The sequence below is a fragment of the Schistocerca serialis genome, chromosome 5, assembly GCF_023864345.2.
Source record: "Schistocerca serialis cubense isolate TAMUIC-IGC-003099 chromosome 5, iqSchSeri2.2, whole genome shotgun sequence".
NCBI lineage: Eukaryota > Metazoa > Arthropoda > Insecta > Orthoptera > Acrididae > Schistocerca > Schistocerca serialis.
Window position 1 is genome coordinate 318,624,790 of NC_064642.1, and position 24,572 is coordinate 318,649,361.

Sequence of the window (24,572 nt, forward strand, 5' to 3'; positions counted from 1 at the left end):
CAAGAACAATGGATTGTTGGTGGATCCTCAGTGTGTCACTGCATTCAGATGACATACTCTCGTGATACACAAGTTACAATAATTATTTTGCCAGAAATATGACTTTTCTCATTATTTTATTGCAACAAATCACACAGTTAATTAAGGGTTTTTTGAGTGATTCTCAATTTGCTGGTGCTCAGAAACAGCATATATACGTATAGGCTTGAACCGAATGCCAATATGGCGCCTCACTGCTCTGTGCTTAAGGGAGATGGCCTGCATGTGGCGTAGGTGGCGTTGTGCCATCTGATTGGTCAAAACTCAGACGCACGCTGAGGACATCTGATATGCTAGATATTGCTCTGCATGTTCGGAAAGACTCCCGAACATGCTGTTCCATGCTATGATGTCAGAAAGTTGGCACACTCGACGCTCAACATTTGGATGCACGGTCCGTGTGCCGATGGCTTTAGTCCAATCAAGAAGAAGAACTTTTTAGGGATATGGAACAATTTAAGGTACACAAAAGACAATCAAAACTTAGAACACTTATTGTAAAAAATGTAAAGTTTCTTGTTCTGGCCCTAGAAGGGGCAAGCAAGCCCAACTGACCGCCATGTCATCCTCTGCCAGTGGCGTTATTGGATGTAGTATGGAGTGGCTTGTGCTCAGCACACTGCTCTCCCTGTCAGTATTGGGTTTATTGACCGTGTAACCACTACTCATCAGTCGAGTAGCTCCTCAGTTGGTCTCGTGAGGCTGACTGCACCCTGTGCCAGTCCTCCCACTAAGGAAAAATCTCTGGCAGTACTGGGAATCTAATTCGGGTCATTGCTATCATCCACGTGCCCACTCAGCTATGGAGGTGGACTGTTCACTGATTAACAATAAACTGTTGCTATACTGTTTGATACTACCTGTGCTTACATCAATTAAATGCAATGTAGTAAACAGGCAGAAAAGCTAGTATTTTGTCAAAACTTCTCCTTTCTCAGTTGTAGTAAGTAACTGCAGTTTATATCACAATGTTGGCTTAATGTTTATATCAAATATCCTTCACCATGATTTGTACCCAAGTAAAACCTTTTCCAATTAGCATTGGAGTAGACTGCTCACTAAAGGAGACAGGTGCGATAACAGCCAAAGAAGCAAGTCAATCTAGTTCTGAGATGACCTGCACCCATAAAGCTTTTGAGGTAGGATGGGCACAAAAGAACAGGGGAATGCCATTGGTTTCATGTGAGCCTTGAAATTGGTAGCTACCCTAAACTTTCTGAAAACAGGGAGGGATATTCTGAGCAAAGCGTGTCCAATTGCTGGCACGGAACTTGACCCAATACCAGATGCACTTAATCAGAAATGGAAAATCCCAAAATTTTGAGGGTGTCCAACCCAAATAAGTTTTCAGTGTTTTATTATCCACCACTAGAAAGATCAAACACAGAACAACTGCTTTATACAATACGGGAGTAAGAAACTGTCCCAGTTTGTGTATTAATTGTTAATTGTAACTCACCAACTGACAAGAGACAGGAGGGAACAGCAGTGATTCACAATCCCCATATATTTGAGATTTTAACATCTTGTCCCATAACACATACTTCAAAATAAATTTCCTTTGGGGCTATCATCACTTGGGAAAGACTGTTTACATCCATGTTCATGGTTCATATCTTATGAAGGAGGCTGAGAGTGACATACAGATGCAATATTTCTTTTTTTTAGGATGGTTACATGTTACCTAACACTTTGGGCATGCGGTCCACTCATATTGGACAAAAGCATGACCAGAGAGGAACATGCAGTTGCTGTTGTGACATTGACTGCTCTTGCAGCTTAGCATGGCGTTGCCCCAAGGGGTGTGGAGTCCGCAGTTGTATGACTGCGACATCAGCTTTCCCCCTTGAGCTAAATGATGGTGGCTGAGGAGGAGAAGAAGCAACAATTCCTACTGCATACCGAGCTTCTATTTGATTTCCTGCTGCCCTAGATGCTATGGAAAAGACTGGGCAGCGCTCAAAACCTCTGTGAGGGAGGGATTTTCACATTGTAAAGCACATTCACTAACATCCAGGTGTATTATAGCATTGCAAACCATTGAATCACCATGAGTCACGGTGAGCTTCAGTAACAAACTGGCATTGATGGCTAAGCCCATAAAGTTTGATTGCTCCCCAAGCTCTGTATGACTGTTGCATCCAATTTTGACAAAGGTGGAACTCGCTGTGAGCAGCAGTAACGTGAGTATGTTTGCAGTGCTAAGTAGAGAGCAAGTGATGCATTGCTTCAGAAGAGAGTCTGACGGGTTCTGTAGAAGGAGCTAGCTGGTACAAAAGGTGATAAACACGAGGAGAAATCCATGACTGAAAGAAAGCCTTACACACACTGACGACTCCAAAAGCTTGAATATTTTGCTGAAGGTGTTTTTCATGTGCATCCCAGTCTTCCGCAGTATTATTATGTGCAGGAAACGGTGGGAGTTGCGTTGATGAACCCTGGCACATCAACGATGCTACCGTATTGTTTAGTGCCACAGAGAGAGCCTGTTGCTGACTGATGAGAGCTCGCTGCTGTTCAACAAGAGACTGAAGAACTACTTCCACTGACATGTTGGCTACAGCGAACCAAAAAAAGAAATGTGCTTGATTGAAAGTGTTGTAATGTTGTACCCATGAAGCAGAGATCAGTACAATCACACTTAACTACAGAATACATTAAAGCACAATCTAGCAGTTAAGCATACACTCGTAAGGTAAAAATTAGTCTGGATGAGGAATCAGCACACTAGCTTATGAGGTCTGTTCGAAAAATCCCATAACTTTGTCCACACAATTTTTCTGTGCTTAACTTGTACTTATTGTGCATAGTCTCCTTTGAAGTACTCTCCTGCACAATAGATACACCACTCCCAAAGCTGTTTTCACTTACAGGAGCAGTCTTGGTATGCCTCTTTCTGGATCGCGTGAAGTGCCATCTGTGAATTTTCTTTTGTCTTGTCTATTGTTGCATATCTTCATCCTTTCAGTGGGGTTTTCAACTTTGGAAATAAAAGAAGTCTGCAGGGGCCAGGTCTGGAGAGTATGGAGGATGAGGCAGCACAGTAATTTCGTTTTTTGTGCTAGAGCCATGCCTTGTCTCGCTCACTACTGCTGAACGTATAATGTCATTTTTTCAATTCAGTCTCACCACTACAGTTCATGTCACTATCTTTTGTAAAACTGTTTATTGAATCGTACATGCTGTACACTTTGTCATATACTTTGATTTTTGTTTTATTATTTATGTTTTTTGGCATAAGGTTGTTCAATTGTTTCTATGGGCACAATAAAACACCACTGTCCTTATACATTCATGACATCTGGTGGCAAGTGATATTAGTGAAGCTTTGTAATGCTGTCCCACTATCAGTTATGTCAGTTATGTTCCAATATTGATGGGTGATATACATGACTCCATTCTCTGTATGAAGACTGCGCTCTTATTTTTGGTATGTCGACTCTTGTACTTCATGCAACATGTTTCATAAAATTATGGTTATGTTTTCGCATTCTTCCTTAGCAGATATTTTGGTGATGGGGAAAGCCAGGAATTTATCAATAAATCACTTCTGGACGCAAAGTGAATAGTTATTTTAGTGACCTATTAAGCCACGGATAAATACTCAAATTGACATAATGGTCACATGCCCTATATGTGACTTAATGTCACACCTTAAATTTGGTACTAGATAGTATACATCCTACGGCTTAACCTATACTACACACTTTGAGCTCTGTGGTTGTGATTTTTATGCATGGGCGCATTATGCCAATAGATATTACATTGAATGAATTGTGTTTCCACGACAGTAGAGTCTTTAATGGCCACAACATGTTTTATTGGAGTGTGGATAATCTGCATTGGCATGTCTGATAGCTCTGCAGTGGGGTGTAATTGTATGTATGATGGGTTATTGCCCGATTGATTTACATTTATTTCATGCATGCATCTTCGAACCTACAACAGAGATTGCTATTTCAAGTAGGTGCTTCCCAAGCAATATACTTAATGGAACATTGTGTACTATTTTTCTTAGCCACAGGTCGTAATATTCTCATGCCAGTTCAGCCCAGATAATCTCCGTAACTTAATGACACATAAAAATGGCCTATGTCAGGTCCAAATAAATTAAGCGATCGTGGAAGCAAGTATGTCACACTGCCACTTTCTAGATAATTGACAGTAATAAAAACAGGACAGTAATTGCATGGAACCTGAATGCTCTTATGCTTGAGCTTTGTGCATTATTGTGTCTTTAACCATGTTCCTGCCAGTTAACAATAGCATTAACACTGACTACTGTAAATGATACAGCTGACAGTTGCATAGTTGCATTTCACAGTTCTTTACTTTAACTGTTCACAACTCCCCAATATTACACAGTTATATGGCCAGTTCACTATTGGTAAATGTTAATAGGTTGCAGGCAAACATCAGCATACTGCTACAATAGCTTGCTGTTGAACTTCTATGAGCAGTAAAAACCTAACAACACAGTTCACAGTTCTTGCAGAATTAATGCGGTATGTGTGACACTATTTCTCAAATAAATTGAACAGACACTGTCATTGTTTCAACACATAGCCTATTTGTGTTACACTAATTCCACTGTTAAATTAATGATTATTGTTACTCTAACTGATACAGACATCCCATCTGAAAATTGGCCGTGGACTGACTGATTTGGGACCAAAAATCAGGCCTTTATATATCCTCACAATAATAAGCACTGAAACTATACATTATTTGATGATTAATTTACAGAAATTACAATTTAAACATAACTCATTCAATTAACTGAATACATCTGAAAAATCCTTCCTCTTTAACAGTTCCTTCTATCATAAAGGTTAGGCCAAATTATTTGTTTAAATAATGAAATTAACAGTTGCACAAACGATGCTTTTGACACACCTGGTGATTATTTTGGAATTAATTAAGGGATGGATTTGCTAATATGTTCTCAAATAGAGCCAAATAAATACTTTAAGAATCCTAGTAGTTCTTCGTCCAAATGTTTATCACAGAATTTTTATTTGTTTGTAAGCCAGCAGTAGAATCTAAGTCATGAGACAATAACTGATTTCACCCTATAACGATAATTAGGCAAAAATGAAAGTAACGTAAATTTAAGGAGGCAGATGGTAAAACAAGAGAGGAAGTAAAAAGATCCCAGCTTGCTTCGTCACAAGTTCTCCTGTTGTCATGCACAAAAAATTATTCATCTGGTATTAACTTGGTCTGTGAAAAGACAACCACAAATTCAGACTGCAAAAGGATAGGAAAAGGAATTGACCATGTCATTTTTCAAGGGAAACATCTTGCCATTTGTCTTAAATAATTTAGGGAAACCACAGAAAACCTAAAGTAATGTGGATGGCAAGATGAGGATTTGAACCTCCAGCCTACCAAATGAAAGTCCAGTGACTTATCACTGCACCATCACACTCAGCTTGATGAACAACATGCCAAAGCGTTTTTTAGCAGATGCGAAGTGGTAATTGAAGCACTATTAGCTATTCCCGTGAAACGTTTTAGTGTTGTATTAATCTGTTATGATTTTACCTTATGAACTACCAAATTTTACCCACAGCTGTGTTAGCTTTGTTATGAGTGATGGTGAGTAAGTAAGCTTACTGTATGTACAGTAACATCAGCTGCCCTCGTGTTTCTGCCCGTTTGGGTAAGCATAGCTCATTAAGTGCACGCTGCTCTCCTCCCTCCCAAGTGGTCTCAGTGCAAGATGTGTCGACATGCACAGTGCATACAGATAGGCACTGACAGGAGCATATGTGTATTCATCATGCTATTGAAATAGTTATACATTATACAACATATACATTATGCAACAAATGGTGTGGAAGTATGAATTAAACAGATTGAAGATTGTATACGCACAGTGTTAATTACTTTCAATCATATCACATATCAACCAACAAAAGAATTTTCATAAATGTGATAAAGAGCAGAAGTCAAAGAGTAAATTGCTTTTTCAGAGAGTAAGTATTCTCCTCTAATTCACATAATATTCTTCAAATCAATGTATCTTGTATGACACACTTTCTGAAGTAGCTGTATTCATTCTCAGGGTTCGAGGTACCTCCATAGCAAACATCACTGAAATCAGTTCAGTGGGTTGGTTATGAAAATGTAACAGACAGAGTTACTTTTGCATTTATGATATTAGTATTGATAAAACTTTCAGTTATGGTATGCTTTTTACATGGTATGAAGTTGATGAAATAAAGTCTGTATGGTACCCCAAGCAATGCAGAAGTTACCGGAAAATTCATGCAGTAATTTTGGGGAAATGTGTTCAAACAGACAGACTCATGGCAGTTTTACGGATTTATTATCAGTATCGTTAAGTAAAAATTAACATGAATGACTCCAGTTGCTTGTTAAATTGCAAAGAGGGAATCAAATGGGAAGCATATTTGAAAGAAATGTAATTGAAATACCTTTTCTTCTAGGACAGAAAAGAATGCCCGCCAGTGGTCAATCAACAAACTCCAAGAGTTGCTGACAGGTTTGAAGATTGAAAATGCACTTGGTACGTATCAGAACATTTGCTTGGTATGTTTTCATGTTGTTAAAATAATACTATTACAACTGCTATTGCTGCTTTGTCTAATCTGTGTTTTGTATCATAAATAAAACTTCGAAATGATCAGCTCTATATTCCAGTGCTTTAGTTTGTGTTTCTCTCAATTCCTCTTGGTATGTATTAAAATATTTTTCCTGTGCTACAGTTGTACAGTATCATCAGGCTTCAATGTTTTAGAGGATGGCAGAACAGCTCAAATTTCAATTGCACCTAGAATTTATGTGGTAAAAGTTAAGAAAAAAACTGTAGTGTTAAAAGGTCAAAGTTGTCATCACAATCTTAAAAAGCAGGAGTTTGTATAGAGTTCATTATATTTCCAATAAGGCTCTAAAAAGTAGATCTAAAGCCACCTGTGGCTATAGATTTGGAAAATTACTGTAGGCAACTGTAGACTTTCATAAGTAAGCTTAGACTACAGTAGTTTTCCTGATGATTTTTGGCAGCTATGTCGTATCCATGTTACCTGTATGTTAGGTGTGTTGCATATCTGTTGGGTGTTACTTCATTATAATCGCCTTCTTTACATATCAATCAGTGTCTTACCAGCATCCTGTAAAAACCAGAAGCAGTAAACCATCTAGAAAGAGAGTGAGGATAGGGACATGTAACCTGTGTAGTTATCTTCCTATCTGTTACTTAAAAATATACAATATTTGTAGCAAAATTGAACTTGTCAATGTTTAATTCAAGTTTTTTGACAGTTGTTGATTTCTAATGTGAAACAGAAGGCTGTTGCAATAAAAACAAAGGAAAATACTACAGATTTATCAAATAGTGCTACAAAATGCTATGTCCCCAACAAAAAGGTAAAATAAAAAGCCCTGCAAAACAAAAATAGAGCAAAACACTTCAATAATGTTAAACTTATATAAAACATGTTTCCGTTATTCATAAACAACTTTCTCATTTATCAGTAATAACAGAGAACTCTTGCCTTTGATCAAAATGAAGAATGTTTTATTGAGTACAAAGCAATTTATATTCTGTAAGGATATAAAATACACAATGGACTAACACTGAATGATATGTAGTTCTAATTATGTCCAAAACAACCAAACAAACAAAAAAATCAAGCAGAAATCATGTGTTCTTAGTTTCTCTCATGTAAATTTGTTTATGTTTTTTCCCTACCAATGCTACCTGTACTACTATAATCCTGCCATTTACTATGTCATTTTTGTGGTGTGCCAAAACTCCTGAACCATAGTTTTGGTAGAGTGCAACTCTTGTTACACACTGTTGATTCAGGGTATTTTGCCAGACATATTTGTTATAAAGAAACATGACTGCACAGCCACCAGTGGCTGCCAGCCGGTCTCACTTCTTAAACCTGTTTTCTAAATTTTTTTTTAGAATATCATCCATTTGTGTAGTGGTGGGATACTTAGTGAAATGGAGTTTGATTTTCAAAAGGGGTTTGCAACATTTGGCTTATCTCATCTCTTGCATACTGATCTATGCTGAAAACCGTCTTTTTTTTAAAAAAGTGGATCAGGTAAAATGATGAACATCACTCATTATTTAAGTGTCTTTTCCCAGTTTTATTAGCATTATAACGTTTTTTTTTATGACCAGTTCCATACTTATGGTACACAGTTTATACAGGTAGGAGACCAGATCTCTTTATTCATCAACATGTCCAGAAGAGAATAATCTAGCTATAATTCTGTGACACACTGTTGGATCTCACACTGGAAAAAGTCCAGTAATAAACACATGAAATTAACAGTACACACTATATAGTTTTCAGTAAAGGCACCACAATGATAAAATAAACTGCTAAACACAACCCTGATTTGATTTTGATTTGGTTTTATTATGGAAGCAAACCAACATTGGTCAAGCCTGCTGCTGCCCACATTGAAACAGAGTTTATTGTGTGGCATCATTACCTGTGTTTCTAGTAAAACCATCCAGTGCCCTTGAACAGTGCAAGGAGATCCTTTACCAGTGCTTTGCTAGACACAATTTCTTCAGTTCTGGTTGATCCGAATATTCTGTCTCTTTTAATCTCCAGTGCCTCACATTCGAAGATCAAATGGGATGTGGTTTCCTCACCCACACCACACATCCTACATTTGGGGTCTTCTTCTATTATCCCCATTGTATGTAGGTGTTTTCTGAAATTCCCATGGTCAGCAATAGTCCAACCATGAGTTTCATTTCTCTCCTGTTCAAACCCAGGATTTGAGAGACTTCTCTTAGAACATGGCTTCAGCATCAGTACCTTGCCATGTTTTTGCTTTTGGATCTTACCCCAATGCTCTACATGCTGTCTCCTTGTCCAGTCCCATAGTTTTATTTTGATCATCGCCTTGGTGATTGTCAGGACAGGTTCCGGTCCAATAAATGGTGTCATCGCACCTATCCTGGCCAACCTATCAGCTTGCTCATTACCACTAATCCCTGAGTCACCAGGCACCCACAATGGGTTTGCCCTGTTGCTTTCCCCTGGCTCTGCAAGGACTTAATGGCAAAATGCCATGTTCTTTGATCTTGTTGCAGAGGCTGCCAGTGTTTTCAGGGCTGTTTGGCTGTCTGAATAAATGAAAACGCTATGACATCTGTAGCACCTCTGCAAATTCTCCTGCACACACACCCTGATAGCAGATATTTCTGCTTGAAACACAGTGGCCGTCTTCCCTAGAGAGATTGCACTCTCCAGCCTTGCCTGCACCCCTTATACTCCGGCCCAAACACCTTGGTCTGTTTTCAAAAGGTCAGTGAACCAGACTATGTCCCCAGTTTGGTGTCGAAGTTTGTTCTCCCAGAGTTCTGTACTTCCAATTACTACATTGAAAGACTTGTTGAAGCAGCTGGGAGTTATTATATAGTCAGCCTGCATTTCCCCAAGCATTCATATGTCTACCTCACTCAGTATTTTAGTGTGAGATCCTGGATACCTCAGAGAGTTTCAGTTTTTGCCAGTCTTTAACCTGTGTGCTCCAGCTGCTGCCTCCATCTTTACCCACAGGGGTAATGGGGGCATGTCCATTATAGTTTCCATCCCAGCAGTGGGTGTACTGCTAATTCTGCCTGTAATGGCTAAGCAGGCCAATCTCTGCACCTTAGCAAACTCCTTAATAGCTACCTGCTGTTCTACATTTTTCCATCACACTGTAGCCCCATAAGTCATCATAGGTCTTACTACCATGGTGTATATCCAGTTCATACTCTTGGGGCCTAAGCCCCAGTTTTTACCATAAGCTCTCCTGGTACTTATTAGAGTACCTTTTGCCTTGGAACAGGTGCTCGTTACATGAGGGTCCACGATAGTTTCTCATCCAGGCTTACCCCTAGATATGTCACTATCCCTTTCCATGGTAGAGTTTCATCAAGAAGCTTGAGATTCCAATAAGTGTGTTGGATCAGCTTCCTCCTAAATGGTACTACCACAGTCTTCTTAGGACTCAACCGTAGATCCTGTTTCCTGCGCCAATTTTGTACATTGTTCAATGTTCCTTGTGCCATAGCTCTGACTGTACTTGAAACTCTGTACATATCCAGAAAGTGAATGGTGGTTATCTGACGCACTGTCATGGTAGTTGCAGCAACCAGATATCAAACATAAATTGAAGTCACCACCAACTATAATTATATGAGTTTGAATTAAACTCAAGTTTTCTTTGAAACTTTCAGCAGTTGTATCATCTGAGTTGAGAGGTGGTAAAAGGCTCCAATTATTGTTGTATTCTGGTTGCCAAGAATGAGCTCTACCCATACTAACTCACAGGAACTCTCTACTTCAATTTTGATACAAGATAAACTACTTCTCAAAACAAACATGCCACCACAAACTGTGTTTAACCTATCCCTTCTGAATACCGTTAGGTCCTTCACAAAAATTTCAGCTGAGCTTATCTCGAACTTTAGCCAGCTTTCAATGCCTATAATGATTTGAGCATCGGTGCATTCTATTAGCATTTGGAGTTCTGGTACTTTCACAACACAGCTATGACAATTTACAACTGTTATACTGATGGTTCCTGTATCTACGTACTTCCTCTGTTCGAACTGCACCCTTTGATCGTGAAGCCCTTTCTGTGTTTCCCAGAGACCCTCTAACCTAAAAAAAAACTGACCAATCCATGTCACATAGCTCCTGCTATCGGTGTATCTGCCTTCTGCATGTAGTGGACTCCTGACCTATTCAGCAGAACCCGAAACCCAACCACTCTATGGCACAAGTCAAGGAATCTGCAGCCTACACAGTCGTAGAGCTGTCTGAGTCTCTGATTCAGACCCTCCACTTGGCTCTGTACCAGAGGTCCACAATCGGTCCTGTCAACTATGCTGCAAATGGTGAGCTGTCCTTTCATCTCACAAGCACGACTGGCAATCTTTACCCTTAGTAAACCACTCAAAATCAGAGACAATATATTCCAGTCCAAAGTCACATAATTATGTGAGCCATCACATGCAGTTGGCTGCACCCTGTGCTGTTCATGGGATTCAGAAGGACCCATTCCATGTCTGGAGTGACTCAACTCGGTATGCACATGGAGTGTAAATTAGCTTTCTGCCCCTCCTTGGCAGGCATGTCCCTAAGTGCCCCCATAATGCACCTAACATAGTATCACGCGATTACCAATAATCCCACCCTCTGTGATTGCACTGATCTTGCAGGTTGAGAGGTTTTCTCTGAAACAGGACAAGTGACTGCATCTGGCTGAGGGGCAGGGTCTGCCACAGGCAGCACCTGGAACCTGTTTGTCAAACTAACCGGGAAGGCCTTATGTGCTGCCCTCTAGAAAGTCTTTTGCTGCCTGCCATGCCCGAAGGTCACCTCCCACTCAACCATGGGCGAGGGGTCAACCTCAGTGTGAGCAGTAACTGGGCTGGTCACCGATGCAGACCTATCAGCATCACAGTAGTGATGCCCATCCACTGCAGCTTCAAGCTTTGTAACTGAACCTATCACAACCTGGAGCTTAGAGCAAAGTGTCACCAACTCGGCTCACATCCGCACACAGCAATCACAGTCCCTATCCAAACTAAAGACTGTGGAAAACTGCACTACACAGGCAAACAAAGAACAATTGACATATGTTGTGGTAGTCTACTGTAGACACAGAGGATAATACAAGAACTGTGTTTAATAAATTAGATTAATATGCAGAGATTCAAACTGAACTACCAAAGTGCTCAAGTTAGACTAAATAATTTGCTCCTGATAGTTACTTGTAATGTGTCACAAAATCGGTTTGCTTTCCAACACAAACAAAAACGTGAGAACTGTGTTTATTAAGTGTTAAATTAACTTGCAGGAACTAAAAAAACTAAATTACTAAAGTACACAGATCAAACTATACATTTTGGTCACAAGGGGAGAAATTGCGGATGTAGGGAGGATAGAGTCCCAAACTCTCCCCTTGTCATTTCCATATTTTTGGAGTCCTGAAGAAAGACTTTCTTGGCTGTCATTTTGCTTTGACTGAAGAGGTGCATGTCTCGGTACAATAGTGGTCCTGTAGGCAACTGCAAACATTTTTCCATGAAGGCATTGACCATCTTGTCTCACAGCAAGATACATGTATTACTTGTTATAATGGTAAGTTTTGGAATTATAAAAATATTACGTACTTTTTTCCATCTGACTCTTTTTCATTTTTCTGCCCCTTAAACAATTATAGTTCATGATGACTCCAATCTGCCCTCAATATGTTGTTGAAAATACATTTTAAATTTGGTGTTAGGTGTAGGACATTGTCCAGAATCATACTATGTGCTTTACCTGAAAATTATGATGAGTTTTAGTTCTGGAACCCACTCGAATTGTAAATGGTTACAATAACATACTTGACCTCTTAGCAGTTAATGATGCTAAGCAAGTAGAGCATCATGATGGATACAAAGATAGTGACCACAAGGTCATTGTAGTGAGACTGAATATTGAAACAAACCACCAAAAATAAATGCAGAATATATTTATTTAAACAAGCAGACAAAAATAAGCTTCAAGACAGTGTTCATTCCTTCCAAGCTAACTACATATATAAGCATGGACCAGATGTGGCTTACATTTAACAAAATAGTAATAACAGTAATTAAGAGATTTATACAAAATAAATTAATAAGAGGTGAAAAGATTCACCATCGTACAGTATAAAAAAAGAAGCTTGAAATTTGGTGTGGACTTCAGTGCGAGATGTTTTTAATAGTTCCCAGAATGAAGTTCTGTCTCAAAATCATACAGAAAATCCAAAGAGATTCTTGTCATGTGGAAAGTATATCAACAGCAACACACAGTGAATACTTTCACAGTGGTAATGTGACTGATAGCAGTGCCACTAAAGTGTAGTAACTAAATTCCTTCAGCAAAGAAGACAAAGTAAATATTCCAGAATTTGAATCAAGAACAGCTGCCAACATTAGTAACTTAGAAATAGTTATCCTTGTTGTAGTGAAGCAATTTAAATTACTTAGTAAAGACAAGTCTTACAGTCCAGATAGATTACCAGTTAGGATGCTTTTGAACTATGTTCATGTAATAACTCCATACTTAGCAGTGAAATTCAATTGCTTGCTTGACATAAGTAGTGTACCTAAGGACTGGAAATTTGCACAGGTTGCACCAACACACAAGAAAGGAAATAAAGGTAATTTACTGAATTATAAACCCATATCACTGACATCGATTTGCAGTAGGATTTTGTAACATATACAGTGAGTGAACATTATGAATTACCTCAGAGAGTATGATCTATTGGCACATAGCACGGGTCCAGAAAAATCATTGTTATGAAACAGAACTGGCTCTTTATTTATACAAAGTAATGCATGCTATTGAAAGGGGATCTCAAGTTGATTCCATATTTGCAGATTTCTAGAATGCTTTTGATGCCATCCCTCATAGAAATCGCTTCTAATCAGATTACGTGTCTGTGAAGTTTAATCACAGTTGTGTGACTGCGTTCGTGATTTCCTGTCAGAGGGGTCACAGTTTGTAGTAACTGATGGAAAGTCACTGAGTAAAACAGAAATGATGTCTTCCCTTTCCCACGAAAATGTCATAGGCCCTCTGCTTTCCTAATCTGTATTTAACAAACAATCTGGGCAGCCCTCTTGGATAATTTTCAGATGATACTGCCATTTACAATCTTGTAAAGTCAGTGTAAAAACAAAATCAGTTGCAAAATTATGTAGGGAAAATACATTGTAGGGTACAATTAACTAATAAGAATATAAAGTTTGAGATCATCCACGTGGGTACTAAAAGGAATCCATTACAATTTGGCTACATTATAAATCATACAAATTTAACAGCCATTAATTTGACTAAATACCTAGGGATATAATTACAACTGAAACTGGAATCATAACATAGAAAATGTTGTGCGGAGTGTGAACCAGACACTAGGTTTTATTGGCAGAGTACTTAGAAGATGCTGCTTGATAGACAGCTTGCATTACAATTTCCCATCCTCTTCTAGAGTTCTGATGCGTGATATGAAATCCATAGGATTGACGGGGACATTGAAAAAGGTAAATGAAGGGCAACTTATTTCTTACTATTGCAAAAAAGGCACGAGAGTGTCATGGATATGATTACAAGATGGTGTGGCAATCACTAAAAAAAGGTGTTTCTCACTGTGTGAGAGCTTTTCAGGAAATTTCAATCACCACCTTTCCCCTCCAGATGTTAATAGATTTTGTTGGCTCCAGTGTACATGGGGAGAAACAACCATCAAAATGAAATTATAGAAATCAGGGCTCATAGAGATAGATTTAAGTGTTCATTTTTTATCCCATGTACTATTCGAGAGTGGATTGCTCAAGAAAGAGTCTGAAAGTGGTTCGACGAACCCCCTGCCAAACACATAGGTTGAATTGCAAAGTAGTCATCTACATGTAGCTCTACACGTGGTGTTAAAACTCTTTTTGAATCTATTCATGGTAATTGAAATAACGACAAAAAATATTAATGTTTTTAAATTAAGATACAGTTCTTTCTCATTAACAATCCTGAAGTGATGCAGTCCTTCAACAAAGGAAATAGCTTACAAAACATTAGTTCGTCCAGTCTTGGAGTATTGTTCTTCGGTATGAGACGCTTACCAGTTGGGTCTGATTCAAGAGATTGAGAAGGTCCAAAGAAGAGCGGCAAGATTCGTGACTGGTACATTTAGCCATGGTGAGAACGTTACAAATCTCATAGAAAGTTTGAAGTGGGACACACTTGCAGATAGACGGTGCGCTAAACGGAAGGGGCTGCTCACTAAATTCCGAAATCCGATCTTCACTGAGGATGGAGAGCATATATTATTACCACCAACTTTCAAATCACGCAATGATCACTATTCAAAGATAAGGGAAATAAGAGCTCATACTGAGGCATTCAGACAGTTGTTTTTCCCTCACGCAATACGCAAGTGGAACAGAGGGGGAGGAAATATGACTTTGGCGCCAATTGTGCCCTCCGCCACACACCGCTTGGTGGCTAGCGGAGTATATATGTAGATGTAAATGTAGAACAATCCTACACCTTAGAGGATTTTTAAAAGAGGTAAATAGTGAATTAAAAACCTGTAAATGATCAGCATGTAACTGTAAAAAGTTGTATTTTAATTGTGAAATCTTTGTTGACATATTCTACAAATAATGTTTACCATGAATGTGACATATGGGACATGGAATTTATGAGCTATAATGTATATTGCTTTCATCTGTATCACAGCACCTTTAATCTGTTGTAATTGAAAACTTTTATATTTGATTTTGATGATACTTTGTTTTTTTGCTTCCCATTAAAGAACATTGATGGTCTTGGATTAGTTTAAACCTTTGGGTTATTTTATTCTATTTCATTTTTTCTCCAGCTGTGTGCAGTATTACAGAAGTAGATAGATGTGAAGGAGATGCAGTTGCAAATAACAGAAAGGGGAAGTTGTTATTTTTCTATGAATGGGAATTAATATTGAAATGGGAAGGTCATCTTCGTGATGCTGATCATGTAAAAATAGAAGGCACAGCAATTATTTCAAATTTCAATGAAGAACAAGAAGCTTCAGAAATCAATGTAAGCTACATTTTTTTCCCATTCTCAACAATACTGTGTTACATAGTATTGCTGAAACTGATTTATCTTTTTGTACACTTTTTACAGTTCTTATACTAATAAATGCACTTATGTAGAACATATCGTTGATACAAAAGCATGGTCACAATATTGCTGCATGAAATTTAGTTGCAACCCTGTTCAACTTTGCCATATTGGTAGAGTTTTTTGTAAATAAGGTTTTTTCCTGCCTGTGTGTCATGCCCATTTTTAATGCACTGAGTCTGTCCAAAAGTTTTTGATTTTACAGATACAACATATTCATGATGTGTTTAACACATGTTGCTTGTTTAACCCTGTTACTTGGTAACAGTGTTGCCTGTCAGCAGTACATGGAGGTAAAAAAAAAAAAGGGTGCTGTCATTACGTCACAATCTTGAAACCATCATCCATCGGCTTATGTAGCCCTGAACACTAGGTTCAGTGCATTTATACCTACATGGTTCACTGCAGTGATACTTCCACATGACATCACTCTGATATGTCCGTGCCCAGTTTTCACCATTGGGGATATTTATCGAATTCTGTGATCATATCCCAAACAATATCTGGTGCTTTGATTGTGCGAAGACGCAGTTGTTTCAACACAAATGCCATTTACAGGTGTACACAAAAAATTTTAAGATGTTAATATAAAATAACTATTTGACACATCTTTATGATTTATCATGCAAATGATAAATGGATCATGAAAATAACTACCTGCCTAACTGTTTCATATCTCGAAGAAAACCTCAAAATGAAATTAAAAATTAAAATCAAACAAACAATCAAATTAGACGTGTATTCCAATTGTAATACACTCCTGGAAATGGAAAAAAGAACACATTGACACCGGTGTGTCAGACCCACCATACTTGCTCTGGACACTGCGAGAGGGCTGTAAAAGCAATGATCACACGCACGGCACAGCGGACACACCAGGAACCGCGGTGCTGGCCGTCGAATGGCGCTAGCTGCGCAGAATTTGTGCACCGCCGCCGTCAGTGTCAGCCAGTTTGCCGTGGCATACGGAGCTCCATCGCAGTCTTTAACACTGGTAGCATGCCGCGACAGCGTGGACGTGAACCGTATGTGCAGTTGACGGACTTTGAGCGAGGGCGTATAGTGGGCATGCGGGAGGCCGGGTGGGCGTACCGCCGAATTGCTCAACATGTGGGGCATGAGGTCTCCACAGTACATCGATGTTGTCGCCAGTGGTCGGCGGAAGGTGCACGTGCCCGTCGACCTGGGACCGGACCGCAGCGACGCACGGATGCACGCCAAGACCGTAGGATCCTACGCAGTGCCGTAGGGGACCGCACCGCCACTTCCCAGCAAATTAGGGACACTGTTGCTCCTGGGGTATCGGCGAGGACCATTCGCAACCGTCTCCATGAAGCTGGGCTACGGTCCTGCATACCGTTAGGCCGTCTTCCGCTCACGCCCCAACATCGTGCAGCCCGCCTCCAGTGGTGTCGCGACAGGCGTGAATGGAGGGACGAATGGAGACGTGTCATCTTCAGCGATGAGAGTCGCTTCTGCCTTGGTGCCAATGATGGTCGTATGCGTGTTTGGCGCCGTGCAGGTGAGCGCCACAATCAGGACTGCATACGACCGAGGCACACAGGGCCAACACCCGGCATCATGATGGTGTGGGGAGCGATCTCCTACACTGGCCGTACACCACTGGTGATCGTCGAGGGGACACTGAATAGTGCACGGTACATCCAAATCGTCATCGAACCCATCGTTCTACCATTCCTAGACCGGCAAGGGAACTTGCTGTTCCAACAGGACAATGCACGTCGCATGCATCCCGTGCCACCCAACGTGCTCTAGAAGGCGTAAGTCAACTACCCTGGCCAGCAAGATCTCCGGATCTGTCCCCCATTGAGCATGTTTGGGACTGGATGAAGCGTCGTCTCACGCGGTCTGCACGTCCAGCACGAACGCTGGTCCAACTGAGGCGCCAGGTGGAAATGGCATGGCAAGCCGTTCCACAGGACTACATCCAGCATCTCTATGATCGTCTCCATGGGAGAATAGCAGCCTGCATTGCTGCGAAAGGTGGATATACACTGTACTAGTGCCGACATTGTGCATGCTCTGTTGCCTGTGTCTATGTGCCTGTGGTTCTGTCAGTGTGATCATGTGATGTATCTGACCCCAGGAATGTGTCAATAAAGTTTTCCCTTCCTGGGACAATGAATTCATGGTGTTCTTATTTCAATTTCCAGGAGTGTATGTGTTGTTATTCTTGAAAAACTGAGTTACTGGCAAGAAATATCCCCTGAAAAAAATAGTCCATTGTGAGAATGGTAGGCCAACCTGTTACACAAGCTAGGTTATCATTACTAAAAAATGATTTACATGTATGTTAAAGGTAACTATCCACGTTAGTGGGTGTAAGCATTTGAGACCATTCCCTTAATCATGTTCATAGCATTACAAAATGCTGGAATATGTTTAAAAAATTGTTTAATTTTTTATGCTGTAAATTGCTATTATTGGCAAGACTGAAAGACACATCATAAGTATGATTTCAGAGAGAGAAGATGTGTAAACTATGGTGAGGCTAATACACTGACAGTCTAACAAACCAACCATGGATTCCGTATGGATGTATATTCCATGCAGTTCTATTTCTTTGACATTTCAATAATCATTGACATGCACAAGATATGATAGCATGCCTTGATTCTTTCCTCAATGCACATGTTTATGGGCCAACAAAGAACATGGGTAAGATTTTTGCAAACGTGAACATCAAAATTGTTGTGTATGCAAGATAAAAGCTGAATATGTAATGAACAAGAAGCAGTGCCAATAAACAATCATGCATTGGTATCGGAGTTCCAGCTTCATTTGCTATTGAAACAAATACAGTAGAAGTGGAACTAAGTGGATTACAAAAGCAATCTTTTCACATCACATCCTTCTCTTCTTGGTTACTCTAAAATTATCAACAAAAACAAGTTACATTAATGAGGCCAAATGTGTCGAATAACTAGAGCAACTATGCATTCGGGAACATAATAACGTTCCAAATTGCCTTCCTGACACTATGGTAGTCATGTAAGAACTGTAATTTTTAGTATTTAAAACAGATGCTGCATGAACACAACAGAAATAATGAAAAAGAAGCAATTGTAAGCCGTATTGTGCTAATGATTTGGGCTATTTAAGATGGCGGCAGGCCCCGCCCACTCTGGCTACAAAACAATCTACATCATAAGTCTATAGTGCCATCTCCTTTCTTTTTTACCTCCATGAAGCAGTATCATCAAAGTCTGAGTTAAGTAAAATATTTGATAGTTCACCACAAAACAGCTCAGCTGTGTTGTTTTTCTCCTCAAGTGCCCTCCCTTCTCCTTAAAAGGAATATCTCATAAGAGGCAGTAATGTTTGTACAACATTAGATGAATCTTCATGCATAACAAAATTGCTGCTCAAGACCTGTAAGTTCTTTCCTGCAACTGCAGCTGTATATTCCTTATGTTTTTTCGTTGGTATGAATCAGTGATTATCAACAAGTGTTGGCTGCTTTTATCACAAAGAACGATACTGGTAACTCAGTTGATAACAGTTACCAATACTAGACTGACTTAGTAAGAATTAATCACAGAAAGCTTTACATGTAACATTTTATGGACGTATGCTTTGTTTTGCCATGGACCATGCAGGTTTTTATGGTCTCTATCTTACCAATATTTGCCACAAGACATGATGTGCTGTGACATTACAAGAGCGCTATTTTACCCAAGGTTGGCTTACATTGGCTACATAGGCACATTTCGACTCTGCTTTTATTCTGAGCTCAGGAAATCCTTCCTTCAGTTTTTGTTTTTAACCTCAGTCATAACTTTAATTTCGGAAAACCACCCTGTGTGTTGGCTGACTTGCTGTTTATAACTGTTGAAACTGATATTGTCTTTTGCATCAATTCACTGTGTTATCACCATCCATACTGTGTCTGTTAATAAATTAGGTAGCAGCTGTGTACTTAAACACAGTTATGTCCAGCTTCTTTCATTATATTGTTTCAAACTGAACTTTCTTCAATACCACACTTCTGATACATCTATTGTACAGATATTCAAATAATTATGATCATTTGATGTGTAATATTGATCATTTGAATGTGTAATATTCATACATTTTTGCTTTGCCTCTTGCTTCCCTCCTCTTTCATTGGCAGGTGTCTGAAGACTGGGGTGATAATATATGAGTAACATTTAACCTTAGCACTCAAATGCTAATTTACCCTTTGGTGTGGCAGTAGATAATCAAGATGTAAATTCTCTCTTTGTTTTCTGCCATTCACACACCAAATACACTTGAGTGCTCGGTAGAGTTTCCTCTTTTGCATGACATCCAACCCAGGTTTCATAGCAAACAAAGAAAAGTGCCTTATGCTGCTATTTTTGTATGAATGCGTGATCAGTCCCTTTCCAAAGACATCCTTAATCACAAGAAAATGATATGTCTTTCCATAATACCACATTTGGTTCAAATATTTGTTCACTGAAAAGGCGATATCATTCAAACAACATTAAGAGCAAAAATTACTTCTGTGATAATGTCCTCTACTGCTTCTGTGCTAATGTCCTCTACCTGTCATTGAAGAGATTGTTCTACCTGTCATTGAAGAGATTGTTGTGTGCTTGATGAATATAGGAATATTATACCAGGTGTTTATAATTAAACTGATGGTGTTCTGAGTGCTGCAGCATGATCCGTGTACATAGCAGGATGCTGACACATCGTAGTTATGTTCATTAATCGATGTGCTTGTGTCATATACTGAAAAAAAAAGTTCCCCTTTATGCCAATGAGTGAAAATGTGGTGCTGCAAGCAATCAAAATGTGAAATGTTTCCTGCTTTGACATCAATATGCTGTCTGTCACGTGGCAGTGCGTGTTGATTTCTTTTGTGAAGTGACAGTTGTCATAAAAGATTAAGAAGATTGAAGTTTTTTGTATGAAACTCAATGGCTGTTGAGAAGAAAGTAAAATTGTGGTAAAGTTATTTTATCAGAATGGCAGCAATAGCAGTGCTGAATTGTGGGAATATAGCTAACAGAAACAGCTGTGAAGAGCCTCCATCTCAATAAATAGGCTAAAGAATATGACCAAGAAATTTGAAGAAACAAGTGATCTAAGTGGTGCAGCAGGAAGAGGGAGGCAGCCCATTCCCGTAGCAGTTGATCATGAAGTTGCTGTAGCTGTAGCCGACCACGCAGCACATGCCTCAAATTCTGCAGTCAGTGCTCAGGCTGTGTCATGGGAATTGTCTCTCCCCTGATCAACAATCAATAAGATTTTGTGGCATATTTTACACTGGTGTCCCAAACAAATTCAGAATGTGCACCAAATGAAGAGCCAAGGTAGCGTACAGCACCGTAATTTTTCTCTGTGTTTTCTGTTATGCGTGGAGATGGGTGACTTGTGGATGAGAATATTCTTTGGCTAGATGAGGCACATTTTACTCTGAATGGTGCCTGAATGGATGAAGTCGCATATGAGGTTCTACTCTGCCACATGTTCTGCAGGAACATGCATTTCAGTCAGCTTATGTAACTATGACAAGCTCCTTCATTCTTGGCCCATTTTTCTTCGAGGAGATGACACCTCAGGGGTGTGTTAGGTGTACTGTGATGTCAGAATGTTAAAAGGACCTCCTTGTGCAGCACATCTTCAGCTTTGCAAGAATGCAACTTTATCCATACCACTAGTTACACACAAGATAGGGTGACACCACATGTTGCTTTTCAGGTGAAAGATTTGCTTTGAGAAACCTTCGGTAATGACCACATCATCTCTAGGCAATTTCAAAATGTGTATCTTCTAGATTACCCGAGTTAAATCCATTTGACTTCTGGTTGTGGAGATATCTGAAAGATCGTATCTCATGGATGTATCCATATTCTTCCTGATCTGAAGGACAGAAAAGACAACATATCACTCTGATTATACTGGATGTGCTGCGAGTAACTGTCAATCATTGCCATGTTACAGATGCAGCACATTGCTGAGTTGGCAGGCCATATTGACCACATGTTGTAACTTGTGACCATATCCTAATAAACATGCCAGAGCCACCATTATCATGTGTTTGACCTCCCCTTTTTGTGCATCTACACCACATTCTGACTGCTTACAGTGCCATATTTTCACACGGTGGCAGAAAGTGGAACTACTATTTTTTTTCAGTATACTCCACAAGCTCACCAATTAATGAACATACCTACAATGTTTCAGTGTCCTGAGATGTATACAATCCCACTGCACTAAGAACACATCAGTTTAATTTAACCACTTGGTACAATTCCCAATGCATCACTCCTGTAGGGATCATGAAGACAAGATCAGATTAACTGCAGCATACACAGAGACATTTAAAGCCATTCTTCCAATTCGCCACATGTGAATGGAATAACAAGAAGCCCCAGTATCTGGTACCATGGGCAGTACCCTCTGCCAAGCACTTCACAGTGGTTTCCAGAGTATAGATGTAGATGAAGAAACTTTATTATATTGAAATTCTGACTTGCAGTTTCAATTCAGATGTTTTCTGTAAATCACTGTGTGATCAGCGATCTCAGAAACATTTTGTTAACATACAAGCTGACTGATCCTCAGTTATTTGTTAAGGAATATGATGGAGAATGTGAACAAATCTTACCTTGCAACAATCTTTGTGAAAGCTTAATGTGGCTGGTTCCCTTTATTCGCTATTTATTGGAAACTAGTGGGTCAGCTGCCAATAAACTAATGAAAGTAATCATTCTGTAATATTTGGTACCCTTATGAAGCTATTTTTAAGTGATATATAGTGAAATTTTACGTCACCATCTGCAACCCACCCCTAATGCAACCATTAATCATGTACATGATATTGGTTTCATTAGGTATGAATACATAACAAGTAACCACATTTAGATAGCACACATGAGTGACAAGTATACATAACACGATAAAGAATATTAAGAACTGCGTAGAGAAATCAAGGGAACAAGAATATATAAAACAATATGCTACTGATAGTAATATACAGCTTCCCATTTAACCAAAATAAGTTGTCAGTACATTAACTTTGCACATTGACATTAATTGTTACCTCTGTTATGTTTTATTTAAATAATCATTAACTTGTACGCTTCTCTTCTAATACCTTTATATTGCACTTGAAATGTATAATCAACTACGTTACCCCGTTCAATAGTTTGACAGTGTACCCCGTTCAATAGTCTGACAGTTACCTGGGGCATAGATTCTATATGTCAAGTTTAAATTACATACTGCACAATGAGCCAAACAGAGATCCCTACATGCTTTCAATTGCATTGAGAAATCCAGAATGGAATAATGACAATATTATGAAAAGATAGATTGCTGTTGACCATATAGCGGAGATGTTGAGTTGCAGACTGGCACAACAAAAAGACTGCAGAAAAAGTCAGCTTTAGGCTAAAAGGTCTTCTTGTTAATTAGCAACATACACACACACATTCACACAAATGCAACTCACACACACATGACCACTGTCTTTGGCTGTTGAGGCCATTCACACAGACAGACAGCTTGTTGGTTGTTGTGCCCACACAGAACAGAGCACAGTGGTTGCGACTTAGCTTTAGATCACATGACTGAATTCAAAGGTAGCCCTGCCTTTGATGGATAGGTGACACTTGTGACCAGACTGGAGTAGGTGGTGGTGGGAAGATGTATGGGACAGGAATTGTCCCTACTACACAGCGTAGCCACCTGTAGCCATCAGATCTATATTGACAGGAAGCCCCTCTCAAGACCTTCAAAGACTGTATTTACCATCCCATCCCTTGTGCATTATCTTTCCAATCACACACCACCTCCCAAAGTCTAACCATCCAGCCACAGAAGAGCATTCCCCTCATGACTCAGTACCACCCAGGACTGGAACAACTGGATCACATTCTCCGCTATTGTTTCAACTAACTCTTGCTGTGCCCTGAGATGAGAAACGTCCTGCCTACTCTCCTTCCCATCTCTCCCACAGTGGTATTCCTCTGCCTACCAAACCTACATGATATCCTCATCCATCCATGCACAGCCTCTGTTCCTAACACCTGTAATAGACAGATGCAAGACATGTCCTATACATCCTACCAAACCACCTGCTCCAGTCCAGTCACAAGCATCATCTATCCGATCAAAGGCAGGGATATCTGTGAAACCAGTCATGTGACCTACAAGCTAAGCTACGACCAGTGTACTGCATTCTATGTGGACACAACAACCAACAAGCTATCTGTTTGCATGAATGGCCAGCGACAAACTGTGGCCAAGAAACAGCTGGACCATCCACTTGCTAAGCACACTGCATATCTCAATGTTCTTCATTTCAGGGACTGCTTCACAGCCTGTGCATCTGGGTTCTTTTCACCAACACCAGATTTTCTGAAATTTACATGTGGGAACTCTCGCTGCAATGTATCCTACCTTCCTGCAACTCTCCTGGCCTCAAGCTTTGTTAGTCATTGTCCTTCACCCACCTATCCCCTTCCCTGTTCCCACTACAGCACCACACAGCCTCCTATTTCACCAGTGCACCCACAGTCTTATTTCTCTCCTTTTCTAACCCCCCCCCCCTTTCTCGTCTAACCTCCCGACTGCACCTAGCTGCCCTATCCTCTCTCCTCATTGTCCATGTATGTTTTCACAAGCAGCACCTTACCAACCCCCATCCTACCCTGCTATCCCTCCTCCTCTCCAGCCCAGCATCCTCCTTATCCACACCACCCAGATTGCTTCTCCCATCATGCATCATGCATAGCTGCTCACAGTCTGGCCTCAGTAGACACAGACAGTGATCTTGTGTGTGTGAGTTGCATTTTCATGTGTGTGTGTGTGCGTGTGTTGTCT

General features: G+C 39.8%; 1 protein-coding gene across 1 annotated transcript in view; it reads left to right on the top strand.

The window, feature by feature from the left end:
• LOC126481118 (activator of 90 kDa heat shock protein ATPase homolog 1-like) overlaps positions 1–24,572 on the top strand; it is a 98,724-nt gene that overhangs the window by 10,936 nt on the left and 63,216 nt on the right. The window contains exons 3-4 of the mRNA XM_050104652.1: positions 6,495–6,574; positions 15,448–15,647. Of these exons, the coding sequence (XP_049960609.1) occupies positions 6,495–6,574; positions 15,448–15,647 (280 nt within the window). The remainder of the gene's footprint in view (positions 1–6,494; positions 6,575–15,447; positions 15,648–24,572) is intronic.